General features: G+C 42.8%; 1 protein-coding gene across 1 annotated transcript in view; it reads left to right on the top strand.

The window, feature by feature from the left end:
* The first annotated feature begins 6,724 nt into the window (after window positions 1-6,724).
* The window catches only part of OIT3 (oncoprotein induced transcript 3), a 35,831-nt gene continuing 28,160 nt past the window's right edge, over window positions 6,725-14,395 (top strand). The window contains exons 1-3 of the mRNA XM_040439010.1: window positions 6,725-6,898; window positions 11,446-11,820; window positions 12,790-12,900. Of these exons, the coding sequence (XP_040294944.1) occupies window positions 6,841-6,898; window positions 11,446-11,820; window positions 12,790-12,900 (544 nt within the window). The 5' untranslated portion in view covers window positions 6,725-6,840. The remainder of the gene's footprint in view (window positions 6,899-11,445; window positions 11,821-12,789; window positions 12,901-14,395) is intronic.

Genomic DNA, 14,395 nt, shown 5'->3' on the forward strand with positions numbered 1-14,395 from the left:
CACCTTTTTTTAAATATATTTTTTATTTTATGTAATACACAGGAATAAATGAACAATTAACAACCCACCTCCCCTCTCTAAGGCAACAGGAGAAACTGAAGAAAAAAACATTAGGGGGCATTCACATGACCATATCCGTTAGGCGGTGCCGCACATTCCTCCCTATGTTAGAAATGCCTATTCTTGTCTGCACAATGGACAAGAATAGGACAAAATCTATCTTTTTTTATGGATCGGACATACGGATGCAGATAGCACACGGTGTGCTGTGCACACGCTTAACCACGTTCCATCATTTATCCCTATCCTGTGGCTGCTCGAGTAGTCTAAAAGGTCCGTTCTCTATACGTATTGCCCACCTTTATAATGCCTTTCATGAGGCAAGTAGCTGTGATGGAGTGAAAGGAAAATGTTGGGGATCCTCATCTCCTGGGTTAGACGGGGTCACAGCACCAAGAAGCTCAAAGCAGAGGCTTCTTATTCAAACTGGCCTTAACCAACATTATTTGCTTAAGACCCCATTTTGCGGACTGCAGATCCGCTAAACATGGGCATCGGCCATGTGCACCCCGGTGCGGACCGCTTGACTTCAATGGGTCCACAATCTGTATGTTGTGGACAAAGATAGGGCATGTCCTATCTTTGTCCGCAGGGTGCACAGGCTGGTGCCTGTGTTTTGTCGAGCCGCACGGCTGTGACACTGTTGTGTGAATGGGGCCTTATACACAGACAAAGCGATTCATATTCACCGTGAAAATCCTAGACTGTCTGGCCTGTAACTTGGCTATTAGGGTGAAAGGCTGACCTCTGCTACCTCGAAACAAACACACTGGTCCATACCAGTACTATGACACTACAGGCTGGCATCACCTGTTCTTCCCCAGGCGTCCAGACCTGTGTGAGTGAAATGTATAGTTCTTCTTAGGGTCCATTCACACGTCCGTGTGTGTTTTGCAGATCCGCGGATCCGCAAAACACGGACCCCGCAATGTGCGTTCCACATTTTGCGGACCTCACATCGCCGGCACTTAATAGAAAATGCTTAATCTTGTCCGCAGTTGCGGACAAGAATAGGACATGTTCTATTTTTTTCGGGAACGGAATTGCGGACCAGGAAGTGCCGATTTGCAATTCCGGATCCGGGCAGCACATCGTGTGGCCTCATAGAAATGAATGGGTCCGCAATTCCGTTCCGCAAAATGCTGAACAGAATTGCGGACGTGTGAATGGACCCTTAAAGGGATTATTCCACGAAAACTATTCCTGTGCAATGATTAGGGCATTTCAAATGTACAGTGGGGAAAATAAGTATTTGATACACTGGCAAGTTTTTGCAAGTTTTCCCACCTACAAAAAAATGGAGAGGTCTGTAATTTTTATCATAGGTGCACTTCAACTGTGAGAGAATCTAAAAAATAAAAAAAACAGAAAATCACATTGTATTACTTTAAAATAATTAATTTGCATTTTATTGAATGAAATAAGTATTTGATATAATAGAAAAACAGAACTTAATATTTGGTACAGAAACCTTTGTTTGCAATTAGAGAGGTCAGACGTTTCCTGTAGTTCTTGACTGAGTTTGCCCACACTGCAGCAGGGATTTTGGCCCACTCCTTTATACAGATCTTCTCCAGATATTTCAGGTTTCGGGGCTGTCGATGGGCATTTAGTTTCAGCTCCCTCCAAAGATTTTTGATTGGGTTCAGGCCTGGAGACTGGCTAGGCCACTCCAGGACCTTGAAATGCTTCTTACGGAGCCACTCCTTAGGTGCTCTGGCTGTATGTTTCCGGTCATTGTCATGCTGGAAGACCCAGCCACGACCCATCTTCAATGCTCTTACTGAGGGAAGGATGTTGTTGGCCAAAATCTCGTGATACATGGCCCCATCCTCCCTTCAATATGGTGCAGTCGTATTGTCCCCTTTGTAGAAAAGCACCCCCAAAGTATGATGTTTCCACCTCCATGGTTCACGGTTGCGATGGTGTTCTTGGGGTTGTACTCATCCTTCTTCTTCCTCCAAACATAACGAGTGGAGTTGATACTAAAAGGTTCTGTTTTGGTCTCAACTGACCACATGACCTTCTCCCATGTCTCCTCAGTATCATCCAGATGGTCATTGGCGAACTTAAAATGGGCCTGGACATGGGCTGGCGTGAGCAGGGGGACCTTGCGTTCCCTGCAGGATTTTTATCCATGACGGCGTAGTGTGTTACTAACGGTAATCTTTGAGACTGTGGTCCCAGCCCTCTTCAGGTCATTGACCAGGTCCTCCCGTGTAGTTCTGGGGTGATTCCTGACCTTTCTCAGAATCATCCTTACCCCACAAGGCGAGATATTGCATGGAGCCCCAGACAGAGGAAGATTGACAGTCATCTCTTATTTCTTCCATTTTCTAATAATTGCGCCAACAGTTGTTGCCTTCTCACCAAGCTGCTTGCCTATAGCCCATCCCAGCCTTGTGCAGGTCTACAATATTGTCCCTGGTGTCCTTAGACAGCTCTTTGGTCTTGGCCATGGTGGAGAGGTTGGAGTGTGATTGAGAGTGTGGACAGATGTCTTTCATACAGGTAACGAGTTCAAGCAGGTACAAATAATACAGGTAATGAGTGCAGATTAGGAGGACTTCTTAAAGAAAAAGTAACAGGTCTATGAGAGCCAGAATTCTTGCTTGTTGGTACATTTACTTCATGCAATAAAATGCTAATTAATTCGAAAAAATCATACAATGTGATTTTCTTTTTTTTTTTTTTTTTTTTTTTTTTTTATTCCGTCTCAATTGAAATGTACCTACGATAAAAATTACAGATTTCTCCATTCTTCGTAGGTTGGAATACTTACAATTTCGCCAGAGTATCAAATACTTATTTTCCCCTCTGTATTACTGCAATATACAAGCAATAAAAATACTGTTCTTTTTTATGTACATTACAGTTTCCTCTCTGGTAGCGCCCCCTGCTGCTTATCCTTTTGGTAGACTATACATGTTCAGTAACTTCCCTGCTTTCTTCCCCTCCTCTTAGTGCTGGTGTAGTGATCTCATAGTTAAAGGGGTTGGCCCATCATAAACAATGGGGGCATATAGCTAGTATATGCACCCATTGTCTGATAGGTGCAGGTCCCACCTCTGTTACCCGCACCTACGCCGAGAACGGAGTGGGGAAACCGGTGGCTGGAGGACCCTGGGTTCCAGCCATCGCCAAGCACTCTCCCCATATAAGTGAATGGGAGCGCACCGCGCTAGCGCGGCCACCTCTCCCACTCATTTCTATGGGGCCGATGGAAATAGCCGAGCCAGCGCTCAGCTATTTTTGGCGGCCCCATAGAAATGAATAGAGGGTGGCTGCACATGCGCCGTGCGCCTTCCACTACCTACCTGGGTCTGCAATCCACAATATATAATGCGGTGCAGAGGGGAAGTTCTATGGAGAGCTTCCGTGGGATTTCGGTCCGTGCCTCCGCACTACAAAAGAATAGGTGCGGACTGAATTTTGAATGGGTCCACATCCACAAATGGCGGGTACACTGACAGTGCCCATGCATTGCGGACCACAGAATGGGGCACACACGTTTGAGTGCATGAGCCTCAAGTGAATAAAACAAAAAGGTATTAAATTTGTGGTATATCCCCTTTAATGGGGTTGTGCAGTGTTACAATATGGATGACATATACTCAGTATTCCCGCTGATTAGCTCTTTGAAGCAGTGGCAGTGCTGATGCGAGCGCTGCTTCCGCTTCAAAATTACACTGCGCATAGTCTCTCTTGTAGAGGTGGGGTAGTGTAATTACAACTGCTCGTCCCATTCAAGTGAACAGGATGGAGTAGTTGTATTTACACTGCGCCACTTCTACAATCGAGATAACACGCAGTGTAATTTTAAAGCAGAACAAGTGCCGCTACAGCCTCAAACAACGGATCAGCAGGGGTGTGATCCTGAGGATACTAGGTTATCAATACTGTAGGGCTGCACAACCCCTTCAAGCACACAGCCCTGAGGCTTTCCTAAAGGATCACGTGGAAACTTCAGGAACCCGGCCCTTTTCCAGGTTTTCACACACTCTACAAGAAGGAAAAAGAGACTAACCATTGAAAATAACACTCCGCATTCATGCACAGGGGTGCAATGGGGTATTGGATTACATTGTAACCTCACAAATCTCTAGTTCAAGGGATCGATTGGTGTGGAAAGGGTCTCATTCTTTGGAAATCAACCGATCACTACGTCTCACATATCTCTATGATATAGCAGAAGTAAGTGTAGGGTCTCTGGCATTTCAACCTTTCTTGATGGGGTGTAGTATAACTTGTTACCCACAGATGCCACTATTATAATTGCAGTCTCTGTTGTTCTTTGGCCATTTGCTAGATCACGTTATTGGTACTCGTGGAAAGGAAGCTGGCGGAATAGTTGAGGATAAACTCACATGTAAGGGATTTGATTGTGGATGTTCACTAAGGTTATACAGGCTGTTCCGGAATCTAGCGAGGGGTTCCTGTAATATGTGTGCTACATTGATAAATTATATTCATTTTGGCAAAGCTGACAGGTTGTTTACACGCTCGGAGGTCTGAAATGGCCTTGACTGGATAACCACTGGTAGGAAATGTAGCCTTATCTCTCATTCTCTACATCCTTCACATGAGGCCCACCATACATCATGTCTAACAGGCGTCTGGACCTATTTGTAGAAAATCTATGACATCCAGCAAACTAGTGGGTTAACATGACATAATCTTGGAATGCTTAGCATTACATAAACTAACCATTCTAGCCATGTGTTTTCTTAGTTGCGTTCCTAGCTGAGGTTTAAAAAATTTTAATGGAGAGGGGCTCCAAATGCTTTTTTTGACTACTTCACAGCCCCCTATATTTCTCTAAAAAATCTTCACCCTCAGAAAAGAACATTTGAATTGGACCAGAACACAGTGCTTAGTATTTGGTCTGAACAATTTGATACTGGATGACAACCACTAAAGGACAACCGTATAGTGGGCATATGGACATGACACAGATTTCTACAGACTATAGCATCTAAAAGTACACCGTTATGTGAAGTTCTATCCTCTCTTCATATTCTTTGGTCCATATTGCTCTGCATGTATAAGTAAAGCTTTGCTGTATCTCTAGGACCAGCAGAATTATTAATGAGCCCAAGTAAATCATACAGTTAAACAATTAAATACCCCCTATAAAGGAGGGAACTGCCCCCAGCCCACTGTGTTGTAGCAAGAAAAAAACTAAACTTACTAGGGTGGGATCTTTGTGTGCTGCTGTTAGGACTAAGGGAAAACAAATTATCGTTAGAAATTAACGATTCCCTTACGTCCTACCAGCAGCACAGATGGGGAGATAGCAAGAAGAACCCCTAGGGAGGGTCCTCATGCCTGGCAGAATCAAGTATAGTCTGCCCAAAGGCCGAGTACTCAGCTAATCTAGCATCCAATCTATAATGGGAGATGAATGTTGATTCAGAGCTCCAGGAGGCAGACTTGCAAATCATGTTGAGAGTAAGAAGACTCGGCAAAAGAAGTGACTACAGCCCTAGTAGAATGGGCCTTCTGAAAAGAAAGAGAGATCCCCGAAAAAAAAGAGGGGATCACCGCCAGTCCACCTGTCCGGGAGAACAGAAAAAAACACAGTGGGCTGAGGGTGGTTCCCTCCTTTATAGGGGGTATTTAATTGTTTAATTGTATGATTTACTTGGGCTTATTAATAATTCTGCCGGTCCTACCAGTCCACGTGGGGGTGGTTAACCCCATCTGTGCTGCTGGTAGGACGTAAGGGAAGCAGCTCTTTCCATTATGTGTGCATGGAGCTGTGTAGTTCCGATACCGGCCGGTGCAGGGTGTCAGACCCCTACCAATCAGATATTGATAAACTATCCTGAAAATAGGCCATTAGTAGTAAAGTCCTGTATTGTATTCGCTTAGGAGTCCAGTGGGTGGTCTTACTCAATCACTGACAGCTATCTCTGTATACAAACTCATACAGGTAGGGCTCCCCATCACTGAGTAAGACCGTCCACTGGACTCTTACCATAGAAAGATTTAAAGAGATTTAAATAGATAAAATAAAAGTTATAATTAATCATTTTACACAAAGCTAGATATCAGTCTGCTCAACTCCTCCTGCTCTATAACATGCTGACCACAGGTAGGACTGCATTTCCAATGTGACAGATTCCCTTTATCTAATACATTACATGTGAAATTCATGATCATACCTGAAATGCAAAAATGAGAATTGTAAAACTCTTGTTTTCCCGCTGTCGTTTACAAGACAGATCTTTCTGTCTGCAAGATATTCACTGAACACTCAATGCCATCGTTAGGATTTATAGCCCAATATGTGTATTATTATGATGATTTAAAAACCTCCATAAGTTTTTGCGTTGCAAAAATATTTCTATGGACTGTCACTACTCAACGAAAAGAACGAAAAGCATGTGACTTTGGAGAGGACAAGCGGAAGGGCTGACCAGCTAATGGCCTGTCTCCTGCATGCCCTCCTAGGAGTTCCCTTGTGGATAACATGTATCATTTGGAGAATTCCAGCATGTGAAGACAATGGGAGGATGAGACATCAGGATCAATCCGTAAAAATATCCTTGTTTACAAGGCAGATCTCTGCTTGAAGGGTCAGAGGTTTAGCCCATTTCATCCTCTTCCTTCTGATAATGTGTCCACTGAAAATGATAAGGTAGAGGTTATAGTGATAAATAAAGAAAAACAAGATCATCTGCGCCTCAGAGGCAGAGAGGACAGAGACCATCTGACAAGGTTCCTTACAAGGAGCATCAGGTCCAGGTCGTCAGCTTACACTTGGATTAAAAAAAAATGCTTTTTCTCCTGGCCTTCTGTTTCTACTTCAGATTTAATCAAGTGACCCCCTTAGGTGAGTAGCATTAATTTCCTAAAACAAAGTCAAAGAACATGAATACTACATGTTTGTTGAACTGTACATTAGATTTTTATAAGCTAATACATGCTGGAGATCTTGTCTGGGTGCAGCTCTAATTAAGGATGTGGGGATGTGTATATACATATAATATATATATATATATATATATATATATGTGTATGTTTGTATATGTATATATATATATATATATATAATTTATATTTATGTTTGCGTTACGTTATGTTACGTGTCAAAAGGGGATGTTGAGTAGTGGTTGCTGAGACAAGTAGCCCTAATAATGCCTAAGATCTCTCATGTATGAAGTGGTTGTCCCATAATATGCACTGCTGACACATTGACTAGATGTGCCATTTATGTTTACTTCATTGGTGCCCAGTGCCCCCCTTCCCCACCAGTGCTGGGAATAAAGCAGCTGTAGCACTTTGTTTTCTCCATAGTTGTCATCAGATCTTCATCAAGTGTTGCATTTACAGCACCCAGTTATATAATGATCCAATCTCATTGGGCTATTAAAGCATATTATTGGACAATCCCTTTAATAAAGTATTAATAAAGTAAAGTATATAGGAAAGACAAAAGACGCTAGTAGTACTCTAGGCATTCTCCATATTTTCGTCCTTGGTTTGTAGAGAGAACATGTATAATTTTTAGATGTTTACAAGAACTGTGGTATCCTCATGGTGATTTTTCCTCATATTCCTTATATGTATACTATAAGGCTATATTTATGCAGTGTAATTTTGCTGCAGTTTTTGGTTGGATTTTGTGTCAGACTGGGGTTCCTTGGGCCCACCAGAGGAAATTGTTCTCAGAACTCAACACCTACAATATATCACCAATAACGTCTAATAGGTTTTGAATCATAGACATAGACCTTAGTGGCAAGTGACTGTCTCTAAAGGCAGCTCCAATTTATTTATTTTTTTCTCCAAGACTTTTGGGTCCCACTATTGCATCAGAGCCAGCGCCCACTGGAAGATCCTACGAGTGGACAGTCCTACCCCGATAGGATTGGATTTTGGAATGGATCCTGAAAGCAGAGAGAAGTACATCCAGTCCAAGTTTTGACTATAAAAGAAAACTCAAAAACTGCACCTAAACTGCAATGTATGAAAACACAGCCTTATAGAAAAATATTCTTCTACCACAACTTCTTCATTAAAGGGAACCTGTCATCAACTTTGTGCTGTCCATACTAATGACAGAATAAAGTAGAGACAGGTGAGTTGATTTCAGCGGTCTGTCATTTATAAGTTAAAAGTAAGTGGTTGCCGAGAACCAACATCACAATCAGACTGGGCCTGGAGAAGAGTCACGGCCACCTGAGAAGAGTCCTGGTTATTCATGAATTCCTGCCCTCCCTGCCCACCTGCTGATGACTGACAGGCTTCTACCTAGTTTTCTCCCTCTCTGTCTAGGAGACAACTGCCAATCATCAGCAGGTGGCCGGGGAGAGCAGGAGATTATGAATAACCAGGACTCTTCTCAGGTAGATTTGACTCTTCTCAAGGCCTGGGCTTCAATGATTATGATGCTGGTTCTCAGCAACCACTTACTTTTAGCTCATGAGTGACACACTGCTGAAATCAGCATTTCTGTTACTATTATATGCTGCCCACAGTGAGGTCAGCATAAAGTTGTTGACAGGTTTCCTTTAAGGTTATCTGGAACCCTTCAGAATTGATGCATGGTGGTGGTAACAATCAAAACTTTCATACTCTTAAACAGAGGTTGGCGATGGACCCTAGTAGGCACTGCCTGTCTAAATTGCTGTAAATTAAACTCTGTATCATATACCTACTGTAAATGGGGTGGATGGTGCACCATTCATGCTGTGTTTGGGTATGGAAGTATTTTCTGGTTTGACAGTGTTATTCAGACAGGATAAGCCAACAAAGTACAAGTGATTAACATATAGTCATAACTGCTATCAACTTGGCAGCTGCTTAATTAAGATTCACTTTATAATTAAACCTAATTACAAGTTAGTTTAGCTTAAAGATGACTTTGATCTTTTAGCAAATGACTTAATTTGTCAAAAATGTAATGTGTTCACTATTAAAGTCCATGCCCAGCACAGTTATCATACATTTCGTTATTTGTAATGTTACCATCTTGGAAAAGAGGCAAGTGCTCTTAAATGTGATAAAATAATAGAGGAACATATATTTATTAGTCCCCCATCATTTCCAGTGCTATCACTCCAATCCATAGCTCCGATCTGTGTATACAGACTGCAGCAGTGACATAGCAGTCTATGGCATGTAACCACTCAGGGCCGGTGCAAGGATTTTTGCCAACACAAGCGAAGCTACTTTTTGGCGCCCTTCCCCCTCGCAGCTCACCTGGCCCTGGTCCCGTCTGCAGCAGCTGGCTTCTCCTCTGTGTGGTCCTGGTATCTTCTCTCTGCTTCAGACAATCACTAGTTTGAGGACCGTATTTTTCGCCCTCTAAGACACACCTAGGTTTTAGAGGAGGATAATAAGAAAAAAATTATTTTCCATTACACCTCAGGTCAGACCAGCAATCAGACCCCCAATGCTAATCAAACCTCAGCTAACAGCCCCAATCAGACCCCCAATGTTAATCAGACTTCAGATCAGACCCCCATGTCAGACATCAGCCCCCATCCATCAGCCCCCCATGTCAGCCATCATGCCGCCATGTCAGCCATTAGCCCCCCATGTCAGCCATCAGCCCCCCATGTAAGCCATCATGACCCCATGTCAGCCATCATGCCCCCATGTCACATTTCTCCCCCTCCATGTCAAATCACCCCCCTATGTCACATCAGCCCTCCATGTCACATTTCTCCCCCTCCATGTCACATTTTTCCGCCCTCCCCCAGGGTGCGCCCTAAGGCAGCAGCTTGGTCTGCCTTATGGTAGCACCGGCCCTGTAACCACTGCAGTCAGTCACTGGCCTCAGCAGTATATGTCACAAGATCACTGAGGACAGCGATTGGCTCCAACGGTCACATGCTGTATACAGATACATCACCACTGCAGCCTGTAATCTCAGAGCGACAGTGCTGGAAACTCTGGTTGGTTAAACGAGTTGGCCAATTTGTAAAAATATTTTCCAGAAGCCCCTAATCTATTTTTCGTGTGACATACTGTACATATGCACATAACTTGGCCTTGCTGTGAAGCAAAAGGGCAATGGTGCCCATCTGTGAACTATGTAATACCGACGGTCCTCAACTGCTGTGTCCATAGGCCCGAGATGGCGGCAGTGCCGTGATTCACCCATGTTACCACTTTCTATGCTGTCCCTGGATGAACAGTAAATGAACATGTTTAGTTCAAGCACAGAAGAGGATCCATCCAGGGTGTATCACGTCATCTTGTATGGATTTACATAGTCCACGGGTGGGAACTAGGAGGCGTTTTTCTGCATGGCAGGACTAAGTTATGATCTCACATATGAATAGTTTAGGGGCTTTTTGGAAAATATTTTTATTTGGCAAACCTTTTTAACTTGGTGGGTAGCCGATCTTTTATTATTTCCTTACATTTACATTTATTATTTCCTTACATTTCTTACATTCCTTACATGAGTCAGACCCCTTTAAATCGAACTGTATGCAAACTAATTACCTAAAAAGGTTATCCAACAAAAAACATCACGAATCACATCACAAATTCACAGGAATGGTGATGATTGTATTATCATCAGGACACCCACTGATCACTAATGGTCCCAAGCCACCCATTCCAGAGAAGTTTGAATGGAGTGGGGGCCACACATGCACCCTTCCACTCCATTTGATGTCTGTGAGGTTGACGTTAGTTCCATAGACTAATGCTTCCTACACATTTATCACCTATACCATGTGCATGTTTTTTTTAATTATGGGTAACCCCTTTTAAAAGGGTTTTTCAGGTGTTTAATATTGATGACCTATCCTAAGGATAGGTCATCAACATCAGATCAGCGGTAGTCTGACTCCTGGCACCCTAGTCGAACAGCTGTTTGAGGAGGTCACAGCCTATTCACAGCTCACCAAGCAAAGCGCCATTGATTGGATAGTGGCTGTACTTGGTATTGCAGCTCAGTGCCATTCAAGTCAATGCGCCTAGGCCATGTGACCAATGAACATGACATCACAGGCCTAGGAGGAGGCTGCAGCACTGACCGTAATGCTGCAGCCTCTTCAAACAACTGGGTGTCAAGACCCCTGCCAAACAGATATTTATGATCTTTACCAAGGACAGACCATCAATATGAAAATCTCAGAAAACCCTTTAAGCGTAATGCAGAGAGCTTTTACAGTCCAAAAACAATATAGCCCCAGAGAGCTATATACTGCAGGTATATATTAGCTTTCAGTAATATTTTTCTTTTATATATGGATGGATGCATGTTACTGTACTATAAACGTCAATGTATGAGCAATGTATTTAATCTTTTTTGCATTTTTATAAAGGACATTTGTATTTCTGTATGCTGTTCATAGCTGACCCTATACAGTAGACATTTCTAAATATCCTGTGTTGACATCTCTCCCTTATTTCAAGCCTTGGACCCATGTTCGGCTTATATAAGTCTGAATGAGCCTTGGAGAAACACAGACCACATATTTAATGAATCCCAAGACAAACCAATGTGCGACAACCACCTGGATGGAGAGTGGTATCGGTTCACTGGCATGGCTGGGGACGCTATGCCAACATTTTGTATACCAGAAAACCACTGTGGCACACATGCCCCAATCTGGCTTAATGGGAGTCACCCAAGTGAATCGGAGGGCATTGTGCAAAGACAAGCCTGTGCCAGTTTCAGTAATAACTGCTGCCAGTGGAACACAACTGTGGATATCAAGGCCTGCCCAGGAGGATATTATGTCTACCGACTAACAAAGCCAAATGTTTGCTTCCATGTCTATTGTGGACGTAAGTTCTCTATTCTTCACTAGTCACTAATGACTTTTAACTTGTAAAATGCAGGAGCGGTGACATATGGGATGGGTAAAGGAATTGTTAATACATCGCAACCTTGGAACAACTATCTCATGATAGACAGTGATAGTAGATCAGTAGAATCTCCAGTTTGTTGGAACTCCAACCACTGTCTCACCTGTTAGGAAAGCATCATACCTATTTGTTTCTTGTTGGATCTGCTTGTCTTTTTATGAAGGCAATGTGGTCAGCTATACATTTACAGGGTCACAGTGGTCAGACCTGCTCCTATTTCATGCGAGAACCCCTTTAAAGAGGATCTGTAATTTCTCCTGATAGATATCTTTCTTATTAACCACTTGCATCCCCTTTGTAATAACTATCCTCGAGCATCTATTCTAAAGAGTCTATGATGTGTCATTCCTCAACATATATATTCCAGATGAATGGTACCTGTTTGGAGGGGGGGGGGTGTCCTTGCACAGTCCAACATTATCTGTGTAATACAACTTTTGGATTTTTACCATTTTAGAATCTTTTAGTACAACTTCAGAGTGAAAAGCTATATTTTTTCTAAATATCAGTCAGCCTATAAGATGGAGGTGGCATGGTATTTTTGGTTTATATCTAATGTGGTAGACCCGGTTGGTTTAATCTTGTCTTGTTCTGAACTCTGTAGGTTGTTCTATGGAAAACATCTACACATTTGGAAAGATTTGCATATATTCTTGCTTCCCTGTAGCCCGTTCAGCTACATCAGTGAGGTGGAAATGGTTCAATGGCGTATTGTAACACATTGCTCTACATAACAATATGTAAAAAGTACATGTCTCACCGCGTGCCACCGCAGGAATAAGCAGCATAAAGATGTCACCTACATCATGACAAAATAATGTATATTGTGGTTTGTAAGCTGATGTGGGATTGCTAGAGTTTCCCTTTAACATGGTATCTGTTATTTAGACTTCTACGATATCTGCGACGTGATGGAGTGTGGAGGAACCTGTCTGGACACTGGAGATTGTGTATGCAGTTCTGGGACAGTTCTCGGTCCTGATCGGCAAACATGTCTGGGTAAGAAGGGAATCTTTAGCCTATTTCTTAACGGTACAAGAAAATCTTTCAAGTTCAGAGGCGGACTGGCCATAGACCCTATAGGGGAAATTTCCTGTGGGCCAATGCCCATGGGGCCACCCGAGCCCTTCTCTTGGCCACCTTAAAGTGGATTTGTCAGGTCTCCTATGGTACCTATCTGAGGGCAGTACATGATATGAAGGAGATGCTGAGATTGGTATATACAGTTTTCTGACTAGATTCAATATAGTCATGTAAAACACTATATAACTGCTTTCCCCTTCCATACAGAGTGGTTGACAGCTCTCACTTTACAAACTCATAGAAGGAAAACTTTCAATCACTAAATGTGGGCAGGGAAGCAGGACACACACACATGCTACCCATAGACATCTATGGGTGGAAATGAGCTGCTAGAGGGGGGAAAAAGGCATTTTTCTCTGATAAGATATATTACAAAGTCTCTTATATTCTACTGTACTATTGATTTATGAAACGTTGGTGACCATTTTAGCCTGTGGATCTAAACAAGTCAGTCAGACATACGAATCCTGTCTAAAGTGCAGGTCTAACTTTAAACCACCTATTGGTTGGTTTACTTTGCACACATTGTTGCATCCTTAGCCAAGACCCATTAATTTAGTCATGCTCGTTTCCTAATAAGCCATACACATAATCAAGGGAGGTGCACGGGATTATTCTTCAGGCATATTTACTTTTCCTTTTATATTTTCACACCAAATTCCATGATGCTTTCATGGCTAAACGACCCTGGCAAATGAAATGTGAGATGATATGCATATTTGGTGTTCATTGCAATGCGCTGATCTTGGGCCATGATGAGGAAAGTTGCTTCCTGGTGCTCATCAAAAATAGACATGTAATCGGAAGACTGTATTATATTTTATACACACTGAAGCAAAATTACCCACAGCAGTATTGTAACATATAACAGTGGGGGGTCATATTTTACATAATATTGTTGTGTATCTTTTTTAAAGGAGTTTCTCGAGACTTTTTAAAGGGGTTTTCTATGCGTTTTTTTACTGATTACTTATCCTCTGGATAGGTCTTCAGTATCTGATCGGTGGGTGACCCCCATCGATCAGCTGTTTGAGAAGGCACCGGTGCTCGCAGTAGTACCACAGCCTTCTCCAGATTTTCCTACACCGTTCCAAGGTCACATGGCCTAGGTGCAGCTCAGCCCCATTGAAGTTAATGTGGCTGAGCTGCGATACCAAGCACTGCAACTATACAATATACAGCACTGTGCTTGGTGAGCAGGGAGAACTGCGAGCACTGCTGCCTTCTCAAACAGCAGATTGGCGGGGGTCCCAAATGTCGATCAATAAAAAACACTTGTAAAACCCCATTAACTAATGACCCATCCTCTGGCTATGCACATTAGATGTATTTTAGCTGGACCCACTAATTGTGATGGGATGAGCTAATCATCCAATATTTATGGTGGCTTCCCAACTCTCTCTCAATGGCA

The sequence above is a fragment of the Bufo bufo genome, chromosome 6 (genome assembly GCF_905171765.1).
Source record: "Bufo bufo chromosome 6, aBufBuf1.1, whole genome shotgun sequence".
Taxonomy (NCBI): domain Eukaryota; kingdom Metazoa; phylum Chordata; class Amphibia; order Anura; family Bufonidae; genus Bufo; species Bufo bufo.